Source organism: Crotalus tigris, unplaced genomic scaffold, assembly GCF_016545835.1.
Source record: "Crotalus tigris isolate CLP2741 ecotype Arizona unplaced genomic scaffold, ASM1654583v1 scf7180000021045.60732, whole genome shotgun sequence".
Taxonomy (NCBI): domain Eukaryota; kingdom Metazoa; phylum Chordata; class Lepidosauria; order Squamata; family Viperidae; genus Crotalus; species Crotalus tigris.
The window spans coordinates 23,869-46,054 of NW_024098323.1; the positions used below are offsets into that span (position 1 = coordinate 23,869).

General features: G+C 45.7%; 1 protein-coding gene across 1 annotated transcript in view; it reads right to left on the reverse strand.

Moving 5' to 3' along the window:
* Nucleotides 1-22,186, reverse strand: part of LOC120319941 (neurocan core protein-like) — a 49,742-nt gene that overhangs the window by 23,855 nt on the left and 3,701 nt on the right. Inside the window, exons 2-3 of the mRNA XM_039369314.1 lie at nt 16,854-17,828; nt 7,002-8,378 (exon numbers count right to left, since the gene is read on the reverse strand). Of these exons, the coding sequence (XP_039225248.1) occupies nt 7,002-8,378; nt 16,854-17,766 (2,290 nt within the window). The 5' untranslated portion in view covers nt 17,767-17,828. The remainder of the gene's footprint in view (nt 1-7,001; nt 8,379-16,853; nt 17,829-22,186) is intronic.

The window sequence follows — 22,186 nt, forward strand, 5'->3', positions numbered from 1 at the left end:
GATCCTCTCCCTGTCATGTCAGGGGGCCTTGGAGGCACCTTCTCTGTAGCTACCCCAGTCCTTCGGAACAGCCTCCCACCTGAGATCCCGATGGTCTATACCTTTTAAGCCAGTGATGGCGAAAATTTTAGAGACCGAGTGCCCAAACTGCAACCCAAAACCCACTTATACATCGTCAGGTGCTGGGTGGGTGTGGCCCATTGGGTCGGCGTGGCTGCGGTGGTAACAGCAGACTGGGTGGGACTAAAAAGTTCAATTAATCAATTCCAACTTTGCAAGATCTTTTTTTCCCCGCGAGAAATTGAAATTGACTGATTGATTGAACCTTTTTTTTTTTTTTGTACACAGCAGAGGAGCCTAAAGCAAAAAAGTTTTATAAAACCCAGCTGAAGGCCTAGGACTTGGGCGATGGCGCGCGTGCCCACAGAGAGGGCTCTGAGTGCTGCCTCTGGCACCCGTGCCATAGGTTTGCCACCACTGTTTTAAGCCTTCTAGAAGAACATGGAGATTTGGGTCATCCCTGAAACATTGAACTACGACAGTGTTTCATGCCCAAGGCAGGACTAGAACTCACAATCACTCAGCTGGCTTTCATTTTTATTTATTTATTTATTCATTCATTCATTTGTATCCCGCCTTTATTATTCTTACAAACAACCCAAGGCAGCTATGCTGGCTGGGGAATTCTGGGAGTTGAAGTCCACAAGTCTTAAAGTGGCCAAGTTTGAAGACCCCTGCCTTAGAACAATCATGGTTACGTGACCACAAAGTGAATTATGGCACAGGAGGAAACTCATGGAAATAGAAGTAGACCTTCCTTCTTCAAGCAACAGGTCATAAGAGCATAAGAAGCAACCTTGAACTAGATCAGACCAAGGATCTACCCACTTTGGCATCTGGCATTTCCCAAGGATCATCAGATGCCTCTCAACTTACTTCCTGGAGCTTCTTAAACCACCACTGCAATATCCTTGCTACTACGTACAAGATTTGGGGAACAATTCCATTGTGGAGTACAGTTAGTCCTCCACCATTGAACCCAACATTTCTGTTGCTAAGTGAGACATTTGTTAAGTGAACTTTGCCCTGTTTTACAACCTTTCTTGCCATTGGTGTTAAGAAATTCGGGGCTCAATTGTGGTCCTTAAGTCAAGGGCTACCTATACTCTCAGCTCTGGGGTCCAAATGGCCAAAGGGGAGGAAAAAACAAAAGGGAAACTTGGGGCCTCTAGGGATAAGGAAACGGTGTGGAAGCATTTTGTATATTTAGCAGGGAAATTAGAATTATTTCGGACATGTGATGCGACACCCAGGAAAATACGGCATACTCCATTTAATCCTCCAGGCAAACGAGGTCCACGCAAAAGAAGAACGTCATGGCTTCAAAATCTAAGGGACTGGTTTGGACAAAACTCAGCAGCACTTTTTTGTGCGGCTGCTGATAAAAACAGGATCGCCTACGAGCCGAGGTGGCGCAGCAGTTAGAGTGCAGTACTACAGGCCACTTTAGCTGACTGTGTTCAGCAGGTCAGCGGTTCAAATCTCACCGGCTCAAGGTTGACTCAGCCTTCCATCCTTCCGGGGTAGGTAAAATGAGGACCCAGATTGTTGGGGGCAATGTAAATATATATGTATATACATTGCTTACTGGTGTACACCGCTTAGAGAGTGCTTGCACTTAAAGCGGTATATAAGTCTCATAAATAAATAAATAAATAAATCGCCAACATGATTGCCAATGTCCGATAACGGATATGGCACAAGAAGAAGAAGAAGCGGGGGGGGGGGGGGGAATATGTGGAACAACGTTAGACATGAGCAGGACATGCTCTGCTTTGTAACCACATTAGGAGCAAGAGAATAAATCCAGCTAATCAATATCCCGGATGTAGTTTTCCACAAAAGTGCATTACACGAGCTTTGCAAAATACAAGCCAAGACTTTGGAACGGTTATGTCAGAAGACCCATTTCGAATCGTAACGAATGACAGTCCCGAGGGTTTAACGGTTGGAAGCCTTTGTAGTTAGGAAAGAAAATGTGACATTCAAACATGCTTTGGGGGGGAAAGGGACTCAGTTAGCTGTGAGTGTCGCTGGACACAGCGGGGAGTCTTGAACAGCCCTTCCAGCAAAGCACATAATTATGCCAACTGCCAATTTTTCTCCCTCTTCTCCGGCTCTGGAAAGGAAGGGAGGAAAGGAGGTCTGTTGTTTTTACTTACATTGCAAGTAATCCTCAACTTACCGTACAACTATTCATCGCTGTTCAGAGTTACAACAGCACTAAAAAAAGCGACTTACGAACTCTATTCACAGTTACATCCATTGTAACAGCCCCATGGTCACATGATCAAAATTGGGGCGCTTATAGCAACCAATTTACCAACAAAAGTACATATAGTCAAGGCCATGGTTTTCCCAGGTGCAATGTATGGCTGTGAAAGTTGGACCATAAGAAAGGCTGAGCGCCAAAGAATTGAGGCCTTTGAACTCTGGTGCTGGAGAAGACTCCTGCGAGATCCCTAGACTGCAAGGCAATCAAAGCGGTCAGTCCTAGAGGAGATCAACCCTGACTGCTCTTTAGAAGGCTAGATTCTGAAGTTGAAAATCAAGTACTTTGGCCACCTAATGAGAAGGAAGGACTCACTGGAGAAGAACCTGATGCTGGGAAAGATCAAGGGCAATAGAAGAAGAATGGGATGACAGAGAATGAAGTGGCTGGATGGAGTCACTGAAGCAGTAGGCGTGAGCTTAAATGGACTCCAGAAGATGGTAGAGGACAGGAAGGACTGGAGGAACGTTGTCCATGGGGTCGCCATGGGTCGGACACGACTTCGCAATTAACAACAACAAGCAACCATGTATTTCCGATAGTTGTAGCATCCTGGGGTCATGTGACTACCATTTGTAACCTTCCCATGGCTGGCTTCCGATGAGCACAATTGATGAGGGGAAGCTGGATTCACTTAACAATGGCATGATTCACTTAACAACTGCAACAATTCGCTTAACAACCGGGCAGTAAAGGTCACAAAACCAGGCACGACTCACTTAAAATTGCTTTGCTTAGCCACAGAATTTTTGTGTTGTAGTCATAAATCGAGGACTGTTTTTTTCTCATCAAATGACACTCCCGGGACAGTCTGCAAGTGAATATTAACCTCACTGTTTCTCTTCCCTGACTCTACTTTTCCCATTCCACCAAAGTTCGTTCTATATCTCTTCCTTCCCCAAACACTTAAAAAGGGCAAAATTCAAACTTTGCCCAGGGGTTCTGATCTGCCATCAGCAAATCGGTGTAGCACGGATCCTGTCACAAATTCCCCCAACCAATGCAGAGAATTTTAGAGGAAAAAAAAATAGAGAATTTGAAGGCAGCTCCTCTCCTGGGCCCTAGTTTTCTAGTCCAGTGGTTCTGAACTTGTGGTCCACGGACCTCTGGGGGGGGCACAATGTCATCACAGGGGGTCCGCAAAGACTTGAAGAAATGTTATGATTTAAATCCCGAGTTACGTTTTGGGGGTCTGTGGATAAGCGGCTGCAAAAGTTGATGGAATTATATCAGGGGTAGGCAACCTTGGCTCTTTTATGACTCGTGGACTTCAACTCCCAGAATTCCTGAGCCAGCATGGCTCAGCTTGGAAACCTCTCCCTTTCCCCTCAGCATGGCTGGCTCAGGAATTCTGGGAGTTGAAGTCCGCGAGTCATAAAAGAGCCAAGGTTGCCTACCCCTGAGTTAGATAGATTAACTGCTAAATTCAGATGGCTAAACTGACTGCTTTGATTAAAGAAAAAAACACACACAATTACTTTTGTTTCTACTTGGAAACCGCTTCTGGACTTTGTGCTTGAGGTGGGACAAAAAAATGAAACTTTGATTTTGGCTTTTACCTATTAGATAGGTTTGTTGTTACAGAAATGGCTAGTTTATACTATTATGCAAAAGGAAAAAGTTGAGGTTTGATGCTGTTATCTTATTTTACTGCACCAAAGGGAGTCAAAGTCAACAGCTTTTCTTTCTCCCCCCCCCCCTTTCTTTACACTTTTCTCTTCCCTTCTCTCCTACTATTTTCTTTTCTAATTTTGTACTTTATATTATAAACTAATAAGAATATTTTTAAAAAGACTTCATGGTCCATGGCCATGGTTCGTGACCACAAAAGGTGTTTTGTGATGTGGAAAAGGTTGAGAACCACTGTGCTAGTGAAAATATTAAAAGACTCTGGATTTGGGGGTTCTGCAGTGTAGGGCACAAGGCAACAGTGGGAAGCCGGGGTAAAAAATGCCAGAGTTTAGCTGCTTTGATACGGAGTCCTCAACTTATGACCAGTCATTTAGTGACCATTCAAAGTTACAACAGGGCTACTTATGACCCAGATTCAAAGTTCCAATAGTCGCCTCCTTCCCGAAGTCACATGACTAAATTTCATGCACTTAGCAACATGGCCATATATATGACTGTTTGCAGCATCCTACGGTCATGGGACTACATCAGTGATTCTCAACCTTTCTAATGCCGTGACCCCATAATACAGTTCCCCATGTTGTGGTGACCCCCAAGTGGGTGTGGCCACCAATAAGAGGGAGTTTTATAGATGGCACCTTGATCCACAAAAAATGTCTTTTATGTACCCTGACTTACAACCTAAATGTTGGAGATGTGGTTGTATGGATGCTACTTATTCTCATATTTGGTGGTCGTGCAGAGAGATAAAAGCATTCTGGATTAAGATATGGTGGAATATCCAGAGAATTTTTAAAAGGAGGGTAAAATTTACTCCACAATTATTTTTGTTAGGTATAGTTACTGATTGTGACACAAAGGAGGTTATCTTGATGTTAAACTTGATAACAGCTGCGAGGCTGTTAGTAGGACAATATTGGAAGAAGGAATCTTTGCCTACATTGCAGGAATGGTTTCTTAAAGTGTCTCATTTGGCGGAAATGGCAAAGATTTCGGCTTTCTTAAAGGGACAAACGCAAGAGAATTTTCTTGCTGTTTGGGATAAATGGATAAAATTCATACAATTTAAATTTGATATAAAAAAATATTATATAGTTTTTTCATAATTTTTAACTTTATATATATATATATATATTTTCTATTTTATATTCTTTTTTTTATAAATTTTTTTAACTTTTTCTTTAATTAAGCCTATATTCTGCTCTGGGAGGTCCTGGGGGGGGAAGGGGGGTTTGGGTAGGGGTGGGGGAAGGGGGGTTTTGTTGGGTAATGTTTGTTTTTTATTTGTATATGTTGTTTTTTGTTTTTGTATTGTTTCTTATTTTTTGTAAAATTTATAAAACTCTTTAATAAAAAAAAAAAAAAAGAGGGAGTAGGACAGCTAGGGAAAAGGGAAAAAAATGGCAGACAGCATGGTTTGGTGACCCCCGTGAAATGGTCATTCGACCCCAAATGGGGTCCCGACCCACAGGTTGAGAACCACTGGACTACATGATCTGGCATTTACTTCCATTTTTGGCGAAACTACGCTCCTAGCAAATCACTGGCTCACTTAAAAATGGCAGTGTTCACTTAACAACAATGACTGCTTTACTATTGTACTAGTTGTTGAATAACTGCTGTGAAAACGATGGTAAATTTTACAACCATCAGGACTTACAACTGTGATGGGCAGGCTCCTTTATAGTCATATGTCGAGGAATTTAGTCCTTCGAATTCTTGTTAAAAAGGTTCACATAACAGGGATCAGAAAAGACCCTTCCTTGCCTAAGACCTGAGCATGTTAACTTGTATCAGTGATCTAGCTACTAGGATCATTAGGTATCTCAATGGCTTAGTGGCAGGACACACGCTTTGCATGCTGATAAGTTCCATCGTGAACTTCATCAATTTAAACTAACAGAAGCAATCCAACACTATACTCGTAAAAGCGCCTCCATTCCTGAATTCAGGCATTCTCCTGACGTTGGGTAGGCCTTCAACTTCCAGAATCTCATTTGCTAGCACGGCTGTGGCTGGGATTTTTGTGAGCTGAAGTCCATTCATTTTTTTCCCATTAAAGCACAAAGTCCCCAAGTGGTTTCCAAGTGAAGTGGAAATAAAGTTAACTATATTCTTTTCTTTGATTAAGGTAGTCAATTTAGCCGTCTCTGTTAATTCCAAAATGAAAATTTGACTTTGGGTTTTGCTGACTAGATAGGACTGTTGTTACATAAATGGTTAGTACCTACTGTTATGTAAAAGTAAAAAGCTGAGGCTGTGTGTAATTATTCTACTGCTCTAAAAAGTGTCGGATGTCGATGCTTTTCTTTCTTTCCTCTCCTTTCCTCTGTACCTTTTCCTCTTCCTTCCCTAAGGGGTGAGGTGAGGCAAGGCAAGGCAGGGCGGGGGTGCCATTGTCGCAGGGCAAGGTGAGGCAAAGGCCAGGGAGGCGGCTGCCTGACACCATCAGCCCCCGCACACAGAGGCCAGTGAGCGCATGGTGGCTGACAGTGTCTGTCAGCAGCCTCAGCCTGCTGGCCCATCGATCAGTGCACTCTGGGGCTCCGCAGCCCGCCCCCAGCAGTTCAGAAAAGCCGCCTCTGAGCTGGCTGGCCAGCCAACAGCTGAGGAGGCGATGCAGTGGGTCGTGCCCGAGAAAAGGAGAGCATGTGAGGCCAGGAGGGATGGGACAGGGGGGAGGGAGGAAAACCAGCCATGCTGGGATGCATCCAGCCACGTGGGACCACGGCGAGTTAGCAGGTGGCTGGTTGAAGAGGGACAGTTGCCATCTCCAAGGCATGGTGCACGTGCCCACAGAGAGGGCACTGAGTGCTGCCTCTGGCACGCATGCCATAGGTTCGCCATCACTGTTGTAAGTCAAGAACTACCTGTAAAAAAACCCTTCCTGGGGTTACATAAGGATGGGGACCTCTTAAGAACTTGTATACAAGAAGGAATGGAGCTGATGTATGTTTGCTGGCCTACCTGTCTTGACATCCCCATCTTTTCCCCTCCCTACAAAGCCACTATACGGGGAGGGGGGAGAGATTCTTACCAAGCAAGCTGTCATTCATCTCCTGAGCCCACACCAGACGGGGGATTCCTTTGAGTGCTAGAACATCTTCTTTCTCCTCTCCGCTCCCACTGTCGGTCTCCATTGGGAGAAAATCTCCAGGGACAGAGGGGATGTATCCTTCCTGGTCCATCTTGGTTTCCACCTCTCTTTCGGTGGGATAGATGGAAGGTTGTGAGCTTGGAACCGCAAGTGGGTTGTCAAAGGCAGATGGCTGTGGAAGGTGTATAAGCTCTGAGGTGCTGTGGAGTGTGAATGGAGTCCTCGCCTCAGGAAAACTCAGGGCTGTGGTCTCTGTTCCTTTCTTGGTCACATCTAGAAGGGATTGAGCAGAAGAAAAGAAGACGGTGGGATTGTGAGCGGGAGGTCTTGTAGTGGCACCATCTGGCCAATGGGAGCCACCGTTGTCTTCCTCTGGGCTTTCATGGTGACTTTGCTCTATCATGCTGGATTCAGGGTGGTTCTCCATGCTTTGAGTAGCCACTTCCCAGCTTCCTTGTGCCTCAGAAAGATCCAGGACTTCAGTGAAAGTGGAACCATCTGGCAGCCCTAGGATTCCTTTGTTTGATCTGGTGGTCTCCATATTATCTTGGTTGCGGTCAGGCACCAACCACGCCTCAGTTTTCTCAGGGAGGAATTGAGCTTCCTCCAAATACACATTTCCTGGTGTTGGGGAGACGATGTCTTTTGGGGAGAGCGTCACAGCTTCATGTCCCCTCAGCTCGGATGCTTCTTCTGAATGTTGGCTGCTCTGTTTCAAGACAGTGTCCTTTCCTGCGATATTGAGGAGGCTCATTGTCTCCTCTTGGTTAACAAAATGTAGAGTTTCTGGCTCCGTTTCTCCATCTGCATTCTCTGGCAAGTTTTGGTGGTCTTCAAAAGCAGGTCCCGGAAGCTCTTCGCCAAAGCTCATTACCTTGATGTGACTTTCTCGGGAGCTGTAATCATATTCCCCACTTGCCTCATCAACGTGTGGTTTGTTCCTCTGGTGTTCAGAGGATAGAAGGGATTCTGCTGGGGTAACCACCTGTCCATAGCCAGAAAAATCATCTTCATGGTCTCCAGCTTGGGTCATCCCTTGAAGATAGTCATCTCGCCTGCTGGTCCCCATGGAAGCATCTTCAGGATCGTATCCTGTAGTCACAGCAACTTTCTGCAGATCAAGTAGAACATTAGCTGAGACCGGCGATGATATGGGAATGTGCTCATTGTGCACATCCTTCTCCTGGCTTCTTGGCCCAGAAACGGTCCAATATTCTTGGTTGGTTCTTTCAGCACTTGTGTCTTCCAAAGAATGAGGTGTTGATGCAGGAGAAAAGGTGATTTCCTTATGGCCTCGATTCTCAAGTAAGGGTAACCCTGGGAAGATATGCACAGGATTAAAACATAGGCATATATTAGGAATATACAATGCTGCCAATTTAATTCCCTAAAATGTTTCAGAACATGCAGGGGTGTGAATACAACATCTGTCTCTAATTTCTTAAAGTAGCCCTGTCTTTTCCTGGGATCACACACCCAGGACAGCTTCAAATCTTAGGACAAAATTGCAGCTGCTTTAAAGAGTTGCAGACAGACGCTGGGTTCATGTCCCCATCTACTCCAAAGCACATTTTGAAATTGAATCCAAATCCACCCATGATACATACAAGTGTGCTCATATCCAGTATATAGACAGAGTGAAACCTCCTTTTAATGAACTGCAGGTGATCCTCGTTTAGTGACCATAATTGGGACTAGCAACTTGGCCATTAAGCAAAGAGGCTGTTCAGTGAAACTGCAACTGTGCTTATGATCTTACTTCAGCTTTGCTCTGCTTTACAATCTGTAAACCTGCAAAGATCGTAAATGTAAAGATGGGTCATAAAGTGACTTTTTCATCACCGTCATAACTGTGAATGAAGCAGTTAATAAATAAGGACGGCTGGTACATAATTGTGAGGTGGTATCTCTAACTTGTAGAGCGTGGTGACCTAGCATTAAGACGCTGGATTTCTCAACCAGAAGGTTGATAGTTCAAGACCCAGATACCCGATGACGGAACGAGCTTCCATTATTTGCCCCAGTTCCTGCCAACTTAGTAGTTCAAAAACATGCAAATATAAGCAGATAAATAGGTGCCACTTCAGTGGGAAGGCAACAGTGTTCCGTGTGCTTTTGGCATATAGTCATGCTGGGCGCGTGACCATGGAAGTATCTTCAGCCAACTCTGGTTCTTCAGCTGTGAATCTGAGATGAACACTACCCGTTAGAGTTGGACATGACTGGACAGGGGAAACTTTTATCTTTTTATTGCTAACTTAGAAAGGTCTGTGAAATTAAAGACAAGGGCGCCATGGTATAACGATGCTGTCAAACCTTCAAACACTCTGAATACAGCCACGTTTCTTCTTTTTCAGTTGCCACAGCAATGGGGGGGGGGGAGATGCATTCTTATAGTTTAGTCAAAACAATAACTTTCTTGTGGGAACCAAGGTCAAGCAGCCTTAATGTTTGGCAGGCTACCCTTAGGAAGCCCGCCAAAGGTGTTAATTGGGGATTGTGATTTACGGCACACTAAGGGGTGGGGAGTTCAACTTTTACTTTGTAACCTTTTGGGGGGGGGCAACTTTCAGCCTTGGTTTCATCTTTGTTCGTGCTGATATTATGTAGCCATTAAAAGTGTTCTTTGAGGAAAGCAATTGCCTCAGAGTTCTTATTTCTACTGGTCTCATCTATCGGAAGCATGACAGATGCTGCCAGCATGCAAATAAAGTATACCATGTAGAAATTTAGTCCATGGCATGCGAAGTTCATTGCCTTAAAGCTGGGTGGGCAACTATGGCAAATTTATGACTTGTGGACTTCAACTCCCAGAATTCCTGAGCCAGCATGGTCGCCCACCCCTGCCCTAAAGTCTGTTAAATCAAGATTTCAGATTCTGTGCCACCTTCTATTAAAGTTTCTTCCCTTCTCCTCTTGCTCACTCTCCCATGGCCAGCCCATCTGTCTGGGTGTTAATAAGTACAGGAAATTGGCACCTCTCCATCTGGGCCTCAGAGAATGCCTGCGTGGAAGGGCAGCATCACAGGCATTTGGCAACGGTTACAATGCCAAGGAGCATGTGGGAAGGGTTTCTGTGGCAACTGCCTCCTTATTAGCTGCATGGCCTTGCAGCTATGGTCCTTTGAGCTAATGGGGTTCAGCAGGGGGATTCCTAGATGTCTAAGGCTCTTAATCTCCCTGGGAGGGTTAGGGGCTGGGGTTGAGAGTGGGGGGAGACAAGGAGGGCTGGGGTAAGCAGAGCAAGATGAACAGTCTGGTAGAGGAAAGAAGGAACAACCTTGAATGTTGGGAGTTTGTAGGGACAATTCTCTCTCTCTCTCTCTCTCTCTCTCTCTCTCTCTCTGTGTGTGTGTGTGTGTGTGTGAGAGAGAGAGAGAGAGAGAGAGAGACAGAGAGACAGAGACAGACAGAGAGAAAGAGAAAGAGAAGAGAGAGAGAGAGAGAGAGAAGAGAGAGAGAGAGACAGAGAGAAAGAGAAGAGAGAGAGACAGAGAAAGAGAAAGAGAAAAGAGAGAGAGGAGAGAGAGACAGAGAGAAACAGAAAGAGAGAGGAGAGAGAGACAGAAAGAGAAAAAGAGAAGAGAGAGAGAAGAGAGAGAGACAGAGAGAAAGAGAGAAAGAAGAGAGAAAGAGAGAGAGAAGAGAGAGATAAAGAGAAAGAAGAGAGAGAGGAGAGAGACAGAGAGAAAGAGAGAAAGAAGAGAGAAAGAGAGAGAGAAGAGAGAAATAAAGAGAAAGAAGAGAGAGAGGAGAGAGACAGAGAGAAAGAGAAAGAGAGAGAAGAGAGACAGAGAAAGAGGAGAGAGAGAGAAAGAGAAAGAGAGAGGAGAGAGGAGAGAGACAAAGAGAGAGAGAGAGAGAATGTTAGGAGAAAGGGGGGACAGTTTCTATAGCAATTAAAGAATTGGCTTTCAGTAGTTATATATCTACCTATTGCTCTCTAATTCCTTCTCTTTACCTGTCTGTGTCTATGTCTATGACCAGTTTGCCTATCCAGTTACCTTTCTATGGTTGTCTACCTCTTATGCTCCTTTCCTTTCCTTTCCTTTCCTTCCTTCCTTTCCTCCCTCCTTCCCTTCTACCATCTCTCTTTTCCTCCCTTTCTTTCAGTCCCATGAACAATGTATTCCCCTCAGTCCGGAATACTTAAGTCAGTTTCAGCGCATGCTTTTTGTTTAAAATTCAGAAAGACCTGTCTTTCTCTCATAGACGAGGAAAAAAAAGCCTTTCTTTGGCAGGATTACTGGATGGGTCTTTTGTTAAGAGAAGACCGTGTCAAAGCACAGTGAGGAGGGCTTTTTCTACAGAAGGACTGTGACTCTGAAATGCCTTCCAAGGTGCCCGATAACAAAACTGTCTCCTTTTACACACCAGCGTGAAAAGCAGCTACGGGCATTATCATTGGCTTTGCCCTCCGTTCCAGCAAGCAAAAATTTGTCTTTATCCGTTTCATTTGGCGATTTATACTTTATTATTTCATATTGTTCATGGCACCTGATCCTTATACACTAGTCTGAGCGCCCACTGGAATGAGGGATGAAGCATAAGCAACCATTAATACATCACTTCATGGTTCCGACAGATGAAACTCTTCAAAAGAACTTTGAGGCATTGTTTACCTTAAAGGATCTTTTATTCGAGTAGCATAATATCGACACTGCAAAATTGAAGCCAGAAACTGAATTCCCCTCCCCTGGGCACATAGTATCAAAGCACAATTCCCTCCTCCAATTAACTGTCATAAATCACATTCCCCAATTAGCTTGAAGCACGGACTTCCTCTCCAGCTCTCCAGCCCAGCAATTTTTTATCAGCTCTGGGCTCAATAACCTTGATTCTCAGCTAAGTTTAGTGTTGTTATGTCTAGCTGGACTCTCATTCACATCCCCCCCTCTGAGCATCATCTAACTCTAAAAGCGAAAGGGAAAAGATGGCTACATTTCCATCTGTTGTCAATGCAAAAACATCTGATGTTAGCAGCGTTGACACCTGGACCACTTTTCCAAGAATCCAAATTAAAGCCGTCCCTCTTGATGTGGATGTGATAAACCTAATATTCTTATTGGTATCATTAAGATATCAGAGCCTCCCCCCCCCGCTTTTTCTGGGTTTTGATTGAATGGAATTGATAACAAGAAAGCTGGAGAGAAGTACAGGCAGTCCTCGAGTTACGCCCTCATTGGAGCCTGCCCATTACATAAGTCGTAAGTTATAAGTCGTAATGGTCGTAAAACAGGTCATGTAACCAGCTCAATTTTATGTGTTTTGCAATGGTCGTTAAGCGAATGCCGTTGCTTGCTATGGCAGGGATTTGTTCAAAACTAGAAGTAAATGTAGATTTTCAGCAAAAACATTACCAATTGTGGCCATGTGACCACAGGGTGCTGCAAATGGCCCTAAATGCAGCTGTGTTGCTAAGCACAACATGACTAGGGAGGACTATCAGAACTTTGGTTCTGGGTCATAAGTCCGTTTTTAAGGTAGGTCATAATTTCGAATAGTTGCTAAGTGGCCGGTCCTAACTTGAGGACTACCTGTATGCCAAGCAGGTTAACTTTCTAGAATTCCGTTCTTCCTATCCTGATTTCTGGTCCTTTTTTGGTCTTTTTCTCCCTCCCCTCCTCTGCCAGCTCTGGCAGCTGCCACCCCCATAGCTCAGCACTGCACCAGATGCTTTTTCTTAATTTGAGCATCGGCAACTGACTCACCCAAACCTCTGTGCAGCCGTAAGTGTCAAAATTGTGCACACTTGCAAAATAGCTCTGCCTTCAGAGACTGCCGCTCTCTCATCCCTCTCTTAATTGGTGTTAACACTTTTTCAGCCGAAATTATGCCTGAGTGCATTACAGCAGGTTGCAAACATGTGCTAATTGGCACCAATGGCTACTTAGCTCTTTCAGGAGGCAAGAGTTTTAAAGCCACGCAGGAAAAAGGATTTTGGAGCAGAGGGAAAGAGAGTTAAAATCCACCCAGAATCAGCAGCCCAAAAGGCAGAGGGGGGGGGTTGAAATTGGAAGGCTGAGAGAATTCCATCTGATATCCCTCAGACATAAACACAGGGGTCTTCCTAAGAAATATAACCCATCATATATACATTATAGATCAGTGATGGCGAACCTTTTAGAGACCGAGTGCCCAAAAACTGCCCACTACCCCTGCTCCGCCTCCTGCCCTGCCTGCTCCGCCCCTGCCCTCCCCCTGCCCCACCCATCCGCAGGGCCACGCACCGCCTCCATGGCCCACCACAGCAGATCACCCAGGCAGCCCTGCAGTGCCATGGCAGCCACGCTCTCCACCCACACCCCACAGCATCATCTGCACGCTATGGGGCGTGAGGGCGGAGTCTTGTCCCTGCTGCCCAGCTATGTCCTTGGCTGCGCTGCTCTGTGCGGGCCGTGCCCAGAGCCAACTCTCCTCCAGGGGGGCTGCTGATGAGGAAGGGGCCACAGGGGGAGGCGGGGCTGGGGCAACGGTGCGCGTGCCCACAGAGAGGGCTCCGAGTGCCGCCTCTGGCACGCGTGCCATAGGTTCGCCACCACTGTTAAAGATGCTATAAACTACATTTCTGTCCTGCTTCCTATATCGAATCACCCAGAGTCGCTCGATAATGAGACGGGCAGCATCTAAATTTAATAAATAAATAACTAAATAGCCATGGCACTTAGACTGATCTCAGAGGTGCTTTTTTTCCCCCAAAAGGCAACTGTTTTTCCTTGAGGAAGAAAAAGACATTTCGCTTCCCATCCAGGAAGCTTCATCAGTTTAGGGATGAGTAGCGAAACGTCTTCCTTCTTCCTCAAGGAAAAACAAAGTCCAGTTGCCTTTTGAAGAAAACACCTTTGAGACAACCATAGAATAGAATGGAATGGAACAGAGCTGGCAGATAGAATCACGACCTGGATGACGGAGAATCTCCATAGACCAGAGGTCCCCAACCTTTTGGGCACCAGGGACCGGTTCCGTGAAGAGAGGTTTTTCCGTGGACCGGAGGGTGTGTGATTTTGTGTGCTTCCTGCATCCCGCGGATGGGGCATTGTTTGTTTGTATGGAGCAGTTGCTGGCATGTCGCAGCCCGGTACTGGTCCACGGACCGGGGGTTGGGGACCCCTGCCATAGACACTTAGACTTATATACCACTTCATAGTGCTCTATGGCCCTCTCTAAGCGGTTTAGAGAGTCAGCCTATTGCCCCCCCCCAACAATCTGGGTCCTCATTTTACCAATCTCGGAACGATGGAAGGCTGAGTCAATCTTGAGCCGGTCAGGATTGAACTCCTGACAGTGAGCAGAGCTTCAGTCTGCAATCCTGCATTCTAAGCACTGTGCCACCACAGCTCGCGTTAAATGTTAAGTGACAGAGGACACTGCTTGAAAATCTTCTCGACAACCCTGTGAGGTAAAGCAGTCGAGCGATAAGGTTTGCAGAGATTTAGGGCCAAATGGGGATTTGAACCCAGCCAAATGAAGAAAGCAGTGATTATTTCAGAGAGGGCTCTGGGGTAAAAAATCTGAACACCGCTATCCCAGATTGCTTTCTGCAACAGGGACTAATGTAAGCAATTTATTAGCATATGGAGAGTGAGTCAATTCTTCCACACCTACCCTGGCACTCCCCATGTGTTCTTTTAACTTTAGCAATTAATGTATGTGAAAAATGTTATAAAGAAAAGAAAATTCTGCTAGTTTTCCCCCCTGTTTTTAAATTAAATTTGTTGGCCATGGGCAATGCACCAAAGAAGAGGCACCAAGCTACCCACCTCTTATCTGGAGATGAGATAGGACAGTGATGGCGAACCTTTTAGAGACCGAGCACCCAAAAACTGCCCACCCCTGCCTCATGCCCCCTGCACCGCCCCCACTCCACTCCACCCCATCCCTTCCCCACCCCCACCGACCTGCAGGGCCACCCACCACCTCCACGGCACGACGCAGATCGCCCAGGCGGCCCAGCAGCGCCATGGCGGGCACGCCCTCCACCTGTGCCCAGCAGAATCATCTGTTGGCGATGGGGCGCAAGAGCAGAGTCTTGTCCCCACTGTCCGGCTGCCATGTCCTTGGCTGCGCTGCTCCAGGTGGGCCGTGCCTGGGGGCGACTCTCCTCTGGGGGGGGTTGCTGGTGTGGAGGGGGCCACGGGGGGAGGTAGGGCTAGGGCAATGGCACGTGTGCCCACAGAGAGGGCTCCGAGTGCCGCCTCTGGCACCCGTGCCATAGGTTCACCACCACTGAGATAGGACATAAAACTGAAATGTAGCACTTGATCAAAACGGACATCATACTTATCCAATATACTGTACCCCTTCTGTGGCTACAACCAGAATTATAGGTAATCCTTGACTTATAACCCATTCATTTAGTGACCATTTGAAGACACAATGGCATGGGAAAAAATGATTTATGACCAGTCCTCATACATATGACTGTCACAGGGTATCCATGTGATTGTGATTTGGGCACTTGGCACACAGCTCACACTTACAATCATTGCAGCATCCTGCAATCATGTGATCACCGAGATCACACTGAGGGCTTCTGTACCAGAGACAAATTCCTTGTATGTCTAATTAGAGTTGGTCAAATAAATTATTCAGTTCAATTCACCATCGGTGACCTCCTCAACAGGCTTCCAACAAGCAAAGTCAACGGGGAAGCTAGCAGGGAAGGTTGCAAGTCATGGTCCTGTGATGACCATGGCAAAAAGGTTCATAAAATGAGGTTCAGTTACATTAGACATGTCAAACTCAAGGCCTATGGGCCAGATCCGGCCTGTGTTGTGTTTAGATCTGGCCCACAAGCAGACTAGGAGGAGGAGGAGGAGGTGATTGAGTAGTTACCTCCTTGCTCTTTGGGTGTCTTGCAGGGACAGCAGCCCTAGCAGAGGACGGGCAGTGGGAGCCTCTCCAACAGGTGAAGCTACGAGGCAGCAGTGACCGCAGGGGCGGGAGGGGGGGGGCAGCCATAGCTAAAGCGTCCGAGGGAAGGAAAGAGAACAGACATAAGGCACTTAGGTTTCTTCAGTTCTCACCCCTCCCTGCCTCGCCGCCTTTCCCTCCCCCTTTTCCTATCATCTGTGCTGCCCTTTCCCACAAGTAGCCACTCCGCTTGCAGACTTTTCCCCAAAGATGTGAGGAAATGCGAGACGGGAGGCTCAACGCCGGGAGGCTCAACGCCGGGGGACAATATGATAGTCTTGCAGGCAACTGGCCCTTTGAGGACAAGCATAATGCTGATGCAGCCCTCAATGAAATTTGAGTTAGACACCCCTGAGTTACATGATACCTCACTTAACATCCACACCGCTTAATGATGAATTTTCTGGTCCCAGTTGTGGTTATAAGTCGAGGGCTTCCTCTCGTGTACCAAGTCTAGCTACTGTAATATTGTCCCGCAATAATCCTGATTTGGTATCCCTTCACAGTAATGTGGGATATGAATAGCAATGGCGCTTAGACTTATATACCGCTTCACAGTGCTTTACAACCCTCTCTAAGCAGTTTATAGAGTCAGCATATTGCCCCCAACCATCTGGGTCCTCATTTTACCGATCTTGGAAAGATGGAAGGCTGAGTCAACCTTGAGTCGGTCAGAATCGAACTCCTGGCAGTCGGCAGAAATAGCCTGCAATACTGCATTCTAACCACTGCGCCACCATGGCTCTGAAAATGGGATCTAAGCTCAGCCACTCCCATTAGGAAAGATCCCTCTAGTCTTAAGGTGCTTCCACAATCTGCAGGCTCCCTACACTCGATGGAAGGATGTTTCAGCAGAAACCAAGTTCCAAATCAACTTACTCTTTCCATCAACTTCGTTGGACAGCGAGTAGCTTACACCTCCCTCAAGAGTGGAGGCAGAGCTCGGGACCACACCAGCTGAAGACTCAATGGCATTGTCTACCATTTCATGCCCTGCTAAGGCCAAGACAGTCAATGCAGTGGGTAGCATGGTGCTACGTTCTGGGTTCCCACCAACAGCCAGCTCTTCTTTCCACTGTTCCTGGAAGTACTGCCCATTCAGTCCAGTGTAAACATTCTTCTCAGGGATGCCAGCCAAAGATGGTGTTGCCCCAGTGGCAGTGGGGGGATCTTTTGGAGAAGTGGGGGAAGGAATTAGGAAGGGAATTGTTGGATGCTCCTTTAGGATTTGAATTTGAGAGGGTTGAGGAGAAGCAGTATCCTGTGGGAATAAACCCTCTGTATTTCCCTGCAACCAGGTTGAGGTGACCAAATGAGGGATTGCTTCTGATGAGATGCCATCTTCAGGGTCCCTTTCCAAAGACATCTTGCCCATCACTGAAACCACACTCGGTGACTCTTCAGTGACGTTCATCTGATCAGCATCATCAACTACAGCGAACAGTTTGCCATCGTGAAGAACACCTACGGAGGGTTCTGTGGAAGCTCCTCTAACTTCCCCATTTAGAAAAGAGATATTGGGTACCATGGACCTCTCTTCCATGCTTTCTCTTCCAACTGGGAAAGTTGTTACCATCTGGAGCTGCTCGTCTTCTTCCAGTAATGGCACTGCCACTTTGTGTAAAGGGCCATAAAAATCCTTGGCTGATTCTTTGGAGTCTGCTGACATGATAGCTTCCTCATTTTCTCTGGGGAATAGCTCATTCTGGCTCAGAAAGGACAGATCAGGATCGTGCTCTACCAAGATGTTCTCAATTCCTGATTCGTGGCTTCCCTCAGAATATTGGTCCATGGGTTGCTGGACATTTCCTTCTACAAAGGGTGCACTGTCGGGTATCTTGGCCAACTGATGCCCTGCAAAGGGATAAAAATAGAAATTGTTAACTTGGCTCAGGGTAGAGTAGATTCAGGAAAAACTCAACACCTGAAGAAAAGCCTTCCAAACTGAGACTCTGGAAAGAGTGCAGAAAACAGCAACAAAGATGATTAGGGGACTGGAGGCTAAAACATATGAGGAATGTTTGCGGGAATTGGGTATGTCTAGATTAATGAAAAGGACTAGGGGTGACATGATAGCGGTCTTCCAATATCTGAGGGGCTGCCACAAGGAATAGGAGGTCAAACCTCTTCTCCAAAGCAACTGGAGGCAGGACAAGAAACAATGGGTGGAAACTAATCAAGAGGAGAACCAACCTAGAATTAAGAAGAAATTTCCTGACAGTGAGAACAATTAATCAGTAGAATGACGTCTCCAGACGTTGTGGGTGCTCCACCAGCAGAGGTTTTCAAGAAGAGATTGCACAACCATTTGTCTGCAATAGTATAGGGCAGTGATGGTGAACCTTTTAGAGACCGAGTGCCCAAAAACTGGCCCCGCCCCGGCTCTATCCCCTGTCCCGCCCCCACTCTGCCCCCACCCCGCCTGCCCGTAGGGCCACTCATTGCCTTCAGGGCCCACCGCAGATCGCCCAGCAGCGCCATGGCAGCCATGCCCTCTGCCTGCGCCCCGCAGCATCAACTGTGCGCAATGGGGTGTGAGGGCAGAGTCTTGTCTACGCTGCCTGGCTGCCATGTCCTTGGCTGCACTGCTCCGCGTGGGCCATGCTCGGAGGTGATTTTTCTCCAGGAGGGCTGCTGCAGAGGAGGGGGGTCATGGGGAGAAGCAAACTGGGGCAACGGCACGTGTGCCCACAGAGAGGGTTCCGAGTGCCGCTTCTGGCACCCGTGCCATAGGTTCACCACCACTGGTATAGGGTTTCCTGCTTGAGCAGAGGGTTGGACTGGAAGACCTCCAAAGTCTCTTCCAACTCTGTTATTCTGTTAAATGTGCTGGACTGCAACTCCCAGAACCTTTAGTCATGGCCATCCTGACTGAGGTATTCTGGGAGTTGAAGTCCAGTGCACCTGAGGTAAAGAATTGCCAAGGGCTGTTCTAGAAAAATTAAAAGAGAGAAAAGATAGATTAAAAAACAAATCAGCCAGCGAGGCATGCAAAGCTTGGATTGAAAGCATTTATATTCAAAATAGGAAAGGATAAGAAGGGAGGGGAAAAACATTCACTCATGCAGCTCAGACAGATGCGTTCAGGCAATGCCTCTGGCATATTAATAGGCCTCCCCTGAAGCACAGAATGTGGGGGTGCCTGTGAGCCTTAAGAGGGAGTGCAGAGAAGGCCTGCGTGCAAGTATAATTAACTTAGCAACGATCTTCATCATTATTCCAGTCTACATTGGACAAGCTGCCGGAGGAATCTTGGTCCTATATATGCTGAAAGTAAAGCTTTGAACCTGAATCAGTACAGGTAGTCCTCGACTTATGACGGTCACTTAGTGAATAGTTGAACTTATGGCAGGCCTCCCCAGGGCTACTTTACAACCCAGATTCTATGTTCCAATGGCTCTCTCCCCCTGGGATCACGTGACCACATTTCGGGCACTTGACAACCAGCCTGCATTTATGGCAGTTTGCAGTGTCCCACAGTCACGCTTACGTTTTTTGCAGAAACGGGCATTCTGATTTCCGCCCAAAAAGAAAAGAAAATGGACGCTTAAAGTGTCAAATTTAGCAGAAATGGCAAAAATTTCTGCTTACTTGAAGGATCATTCACAAGAAAGATACATTTCGGTCTGGAGAAGATGGATAAATTATATTCAGAATAAATATGGGACTAAAAAGTTCCATCTAGTTTATGAGTAAATTTTAGAGTATTATTATTGTTAATAGTTTATTATAGTAGAATTTTTTATTAGTTTTATTATTATTTTTAGTATTAGTATTGTTAACAATTTGGATATTGTATTGTTTAATAATATTGACTTTTTTATATTATTATGTTTATTTTTAATTTGTTTATACCTATGTTAAAGGGGAATTAAAGCGCATTATGGACTTGGTTATTTATATAGTTGGTTAATGTTAGTTAGAGTTTGATTATTATATTTGTAACCCTGTACTCAGCTCTGGGAAGTGGGGGAGGAGGGGTTTAGGGTGGGTGGGTTTTGGGTGTATACTGTAATTTTTATAAAACTTTTCAATAAAAAAAAACAAAAGAAAAGTAAACCCCTCAATTAGTGATGGTTTGAAATTACAATGGTATGGGGAAAAAGTGACTTATAAGCGTTTTTCGCACTTATGACCATTGTAGCTTTCCCACGGTCACTTGATCAAAATTCAGACGTTTGGCAACTGACTCATATTTATGACGAATGCATTGTACCTAGGGGTCACGTGATCTCCCATTGTGATCTTCTGAGAAGCAAAGTCAATGGGGAAGCCAGATTCACTTAACAACCATGTTACTAATATAACAACTACAGTGATTCACTTAACAACTATGGCAAAAACAGTCGTAAAATGGGGATAAAACTCACTTAAGAACTGTCTTGCCTAGCAACAGAAATTTTAGGCTCAGTTGTGGTTGTGTAGCCCTTACACTGTTCAGGTAGTCCTCAACTTACTACCACAATTGAGCCCAAAATTTATGTTGCTAAGCAAGACATTTGTTAAGGGAGTTTTGCCCCATTTTATGACTTTTCTTGCCACAATTGTTAAGTGAATTACTGCAGTTGTTAAGTTAGTAACACGGTTGTTAAGTGAATCTGGTTTTCCCATTGACTTTATTTATCAGAAGGTTGCAAAAGGTGATCACATTATCCTGGGACATTGCAACTGTCATAAATACATGGCATCTGAATTTTCATCACATGATTATGAGGATGCTGCAACATTCGTACAGTAAGTGTGAAAAACAGTCATAAGTCCCTTTTTTCAGTGCTGTTGTAACTTTGAATAATCACTAAATGAACTGTTGTAAGCCAAGAACTATCTGTAATACGTTATAGAGCGGGGTAGGCAACCTTGGCTCTTTTATGCCTTGTGGACTTCAACTCCCAGAATTCCTGAGCCAGCCATGCTGAGGGGAAAGGGAGAGGTTTCCAAGCTGTGCCATGCTGGCTCAGGAATTAAGGGAGTTGAAGTCCACGAGTCATAAAAGAGCCAAGGTTCCCCACCCCTGCTCTAGAGTATTTATATTATAATTGGAAGCAAGCATGCCATGTATACCACTTTAAGCTATTGAAGAAAGAACCATATGTATTTATAAATGTGTACGGGTATGTTTTATTTATTTTCCCTTAGATCAGTGGTTCTCAACCTGTGGGTCGGGACCCCATTTGGGGTCGAACGACCATTTCACGGGGGTTGCCAAACAACACAGTCCGCCATTTTTTCCCCTTTTCCTTAGTTGTGCTACTCCCTTTTATTCTATTGGCTTTTGAAAGCCAATAGAATAGACTCTCGTGAACAGAGTCTAATTCTATTGGCTTTCAAAAGCCAATAGGAATTGTCCAGGCTGTCTCTGCCCTGCTGAGACCGCCAAAAGTCCCATTCTGCAAACGGTGCTGCACCAGTTGCGTAGTCCTCGACTTATGACCGGTCGAGTAGTCCTCGACTTACGACCGGCTGGGGGTCGCGGCATTAAAAAGGTTGAGAACCACTGCCTTAGATTGAAAACCACAATCTATAGAACAACAACAATAGCAATAACTGATCATGATCAATGTTGCAAAGGACAGGTCGGGGGAGGCTGTATTCCCCTCCCACCATTACTTCACCACCCATTTGAGAGAGATGGGGAAGGGAATAGTAAGTGTAGTCCAGGGGTAGACAACCTTGGCTCTTTTATGAGTCGTGGACTTCAACTCCCAGAATTCCTGAGCCAGCATGGCTGGCTCAGGAATTCTGAGAGTTGAAGTCCACGACTCATAAAAGAGCCGAGGTTGCCTACCCCTAGTGTAGTCCAACAAATGAATTCCACCATGCCTGCGTTTATATGACATGCTTTAGCAGGTCTGTTGAACAACTGCAGCTGGACCACATGCTAAGCTTGATTAGTTTTAACCGAGCCTGCTGGTTAGTTTATGCATCAATATATACGTGAGCCTAGAAAATGAGAATGCTGTAACTAACTTAAACACATTCAGTGAGCACAGTTGGGGATAGAAAACAGTCCATTGGATGACACTCTTCAATGGGTTTTTACTGGGAGAATTAACCTATTGGAGTTCTGCAGGGAGCTGATTTAGCTTCAAACAGACCATAGTCTTGTTTGATACTAAAATAATTTCTTACCTGTCTCCCCAGTAAGTATTGGTAGTCCTCAACTTAAGACCACAAAATTTCTGTTGTTAAGTGAGACATTTGTTCAGTGAGCT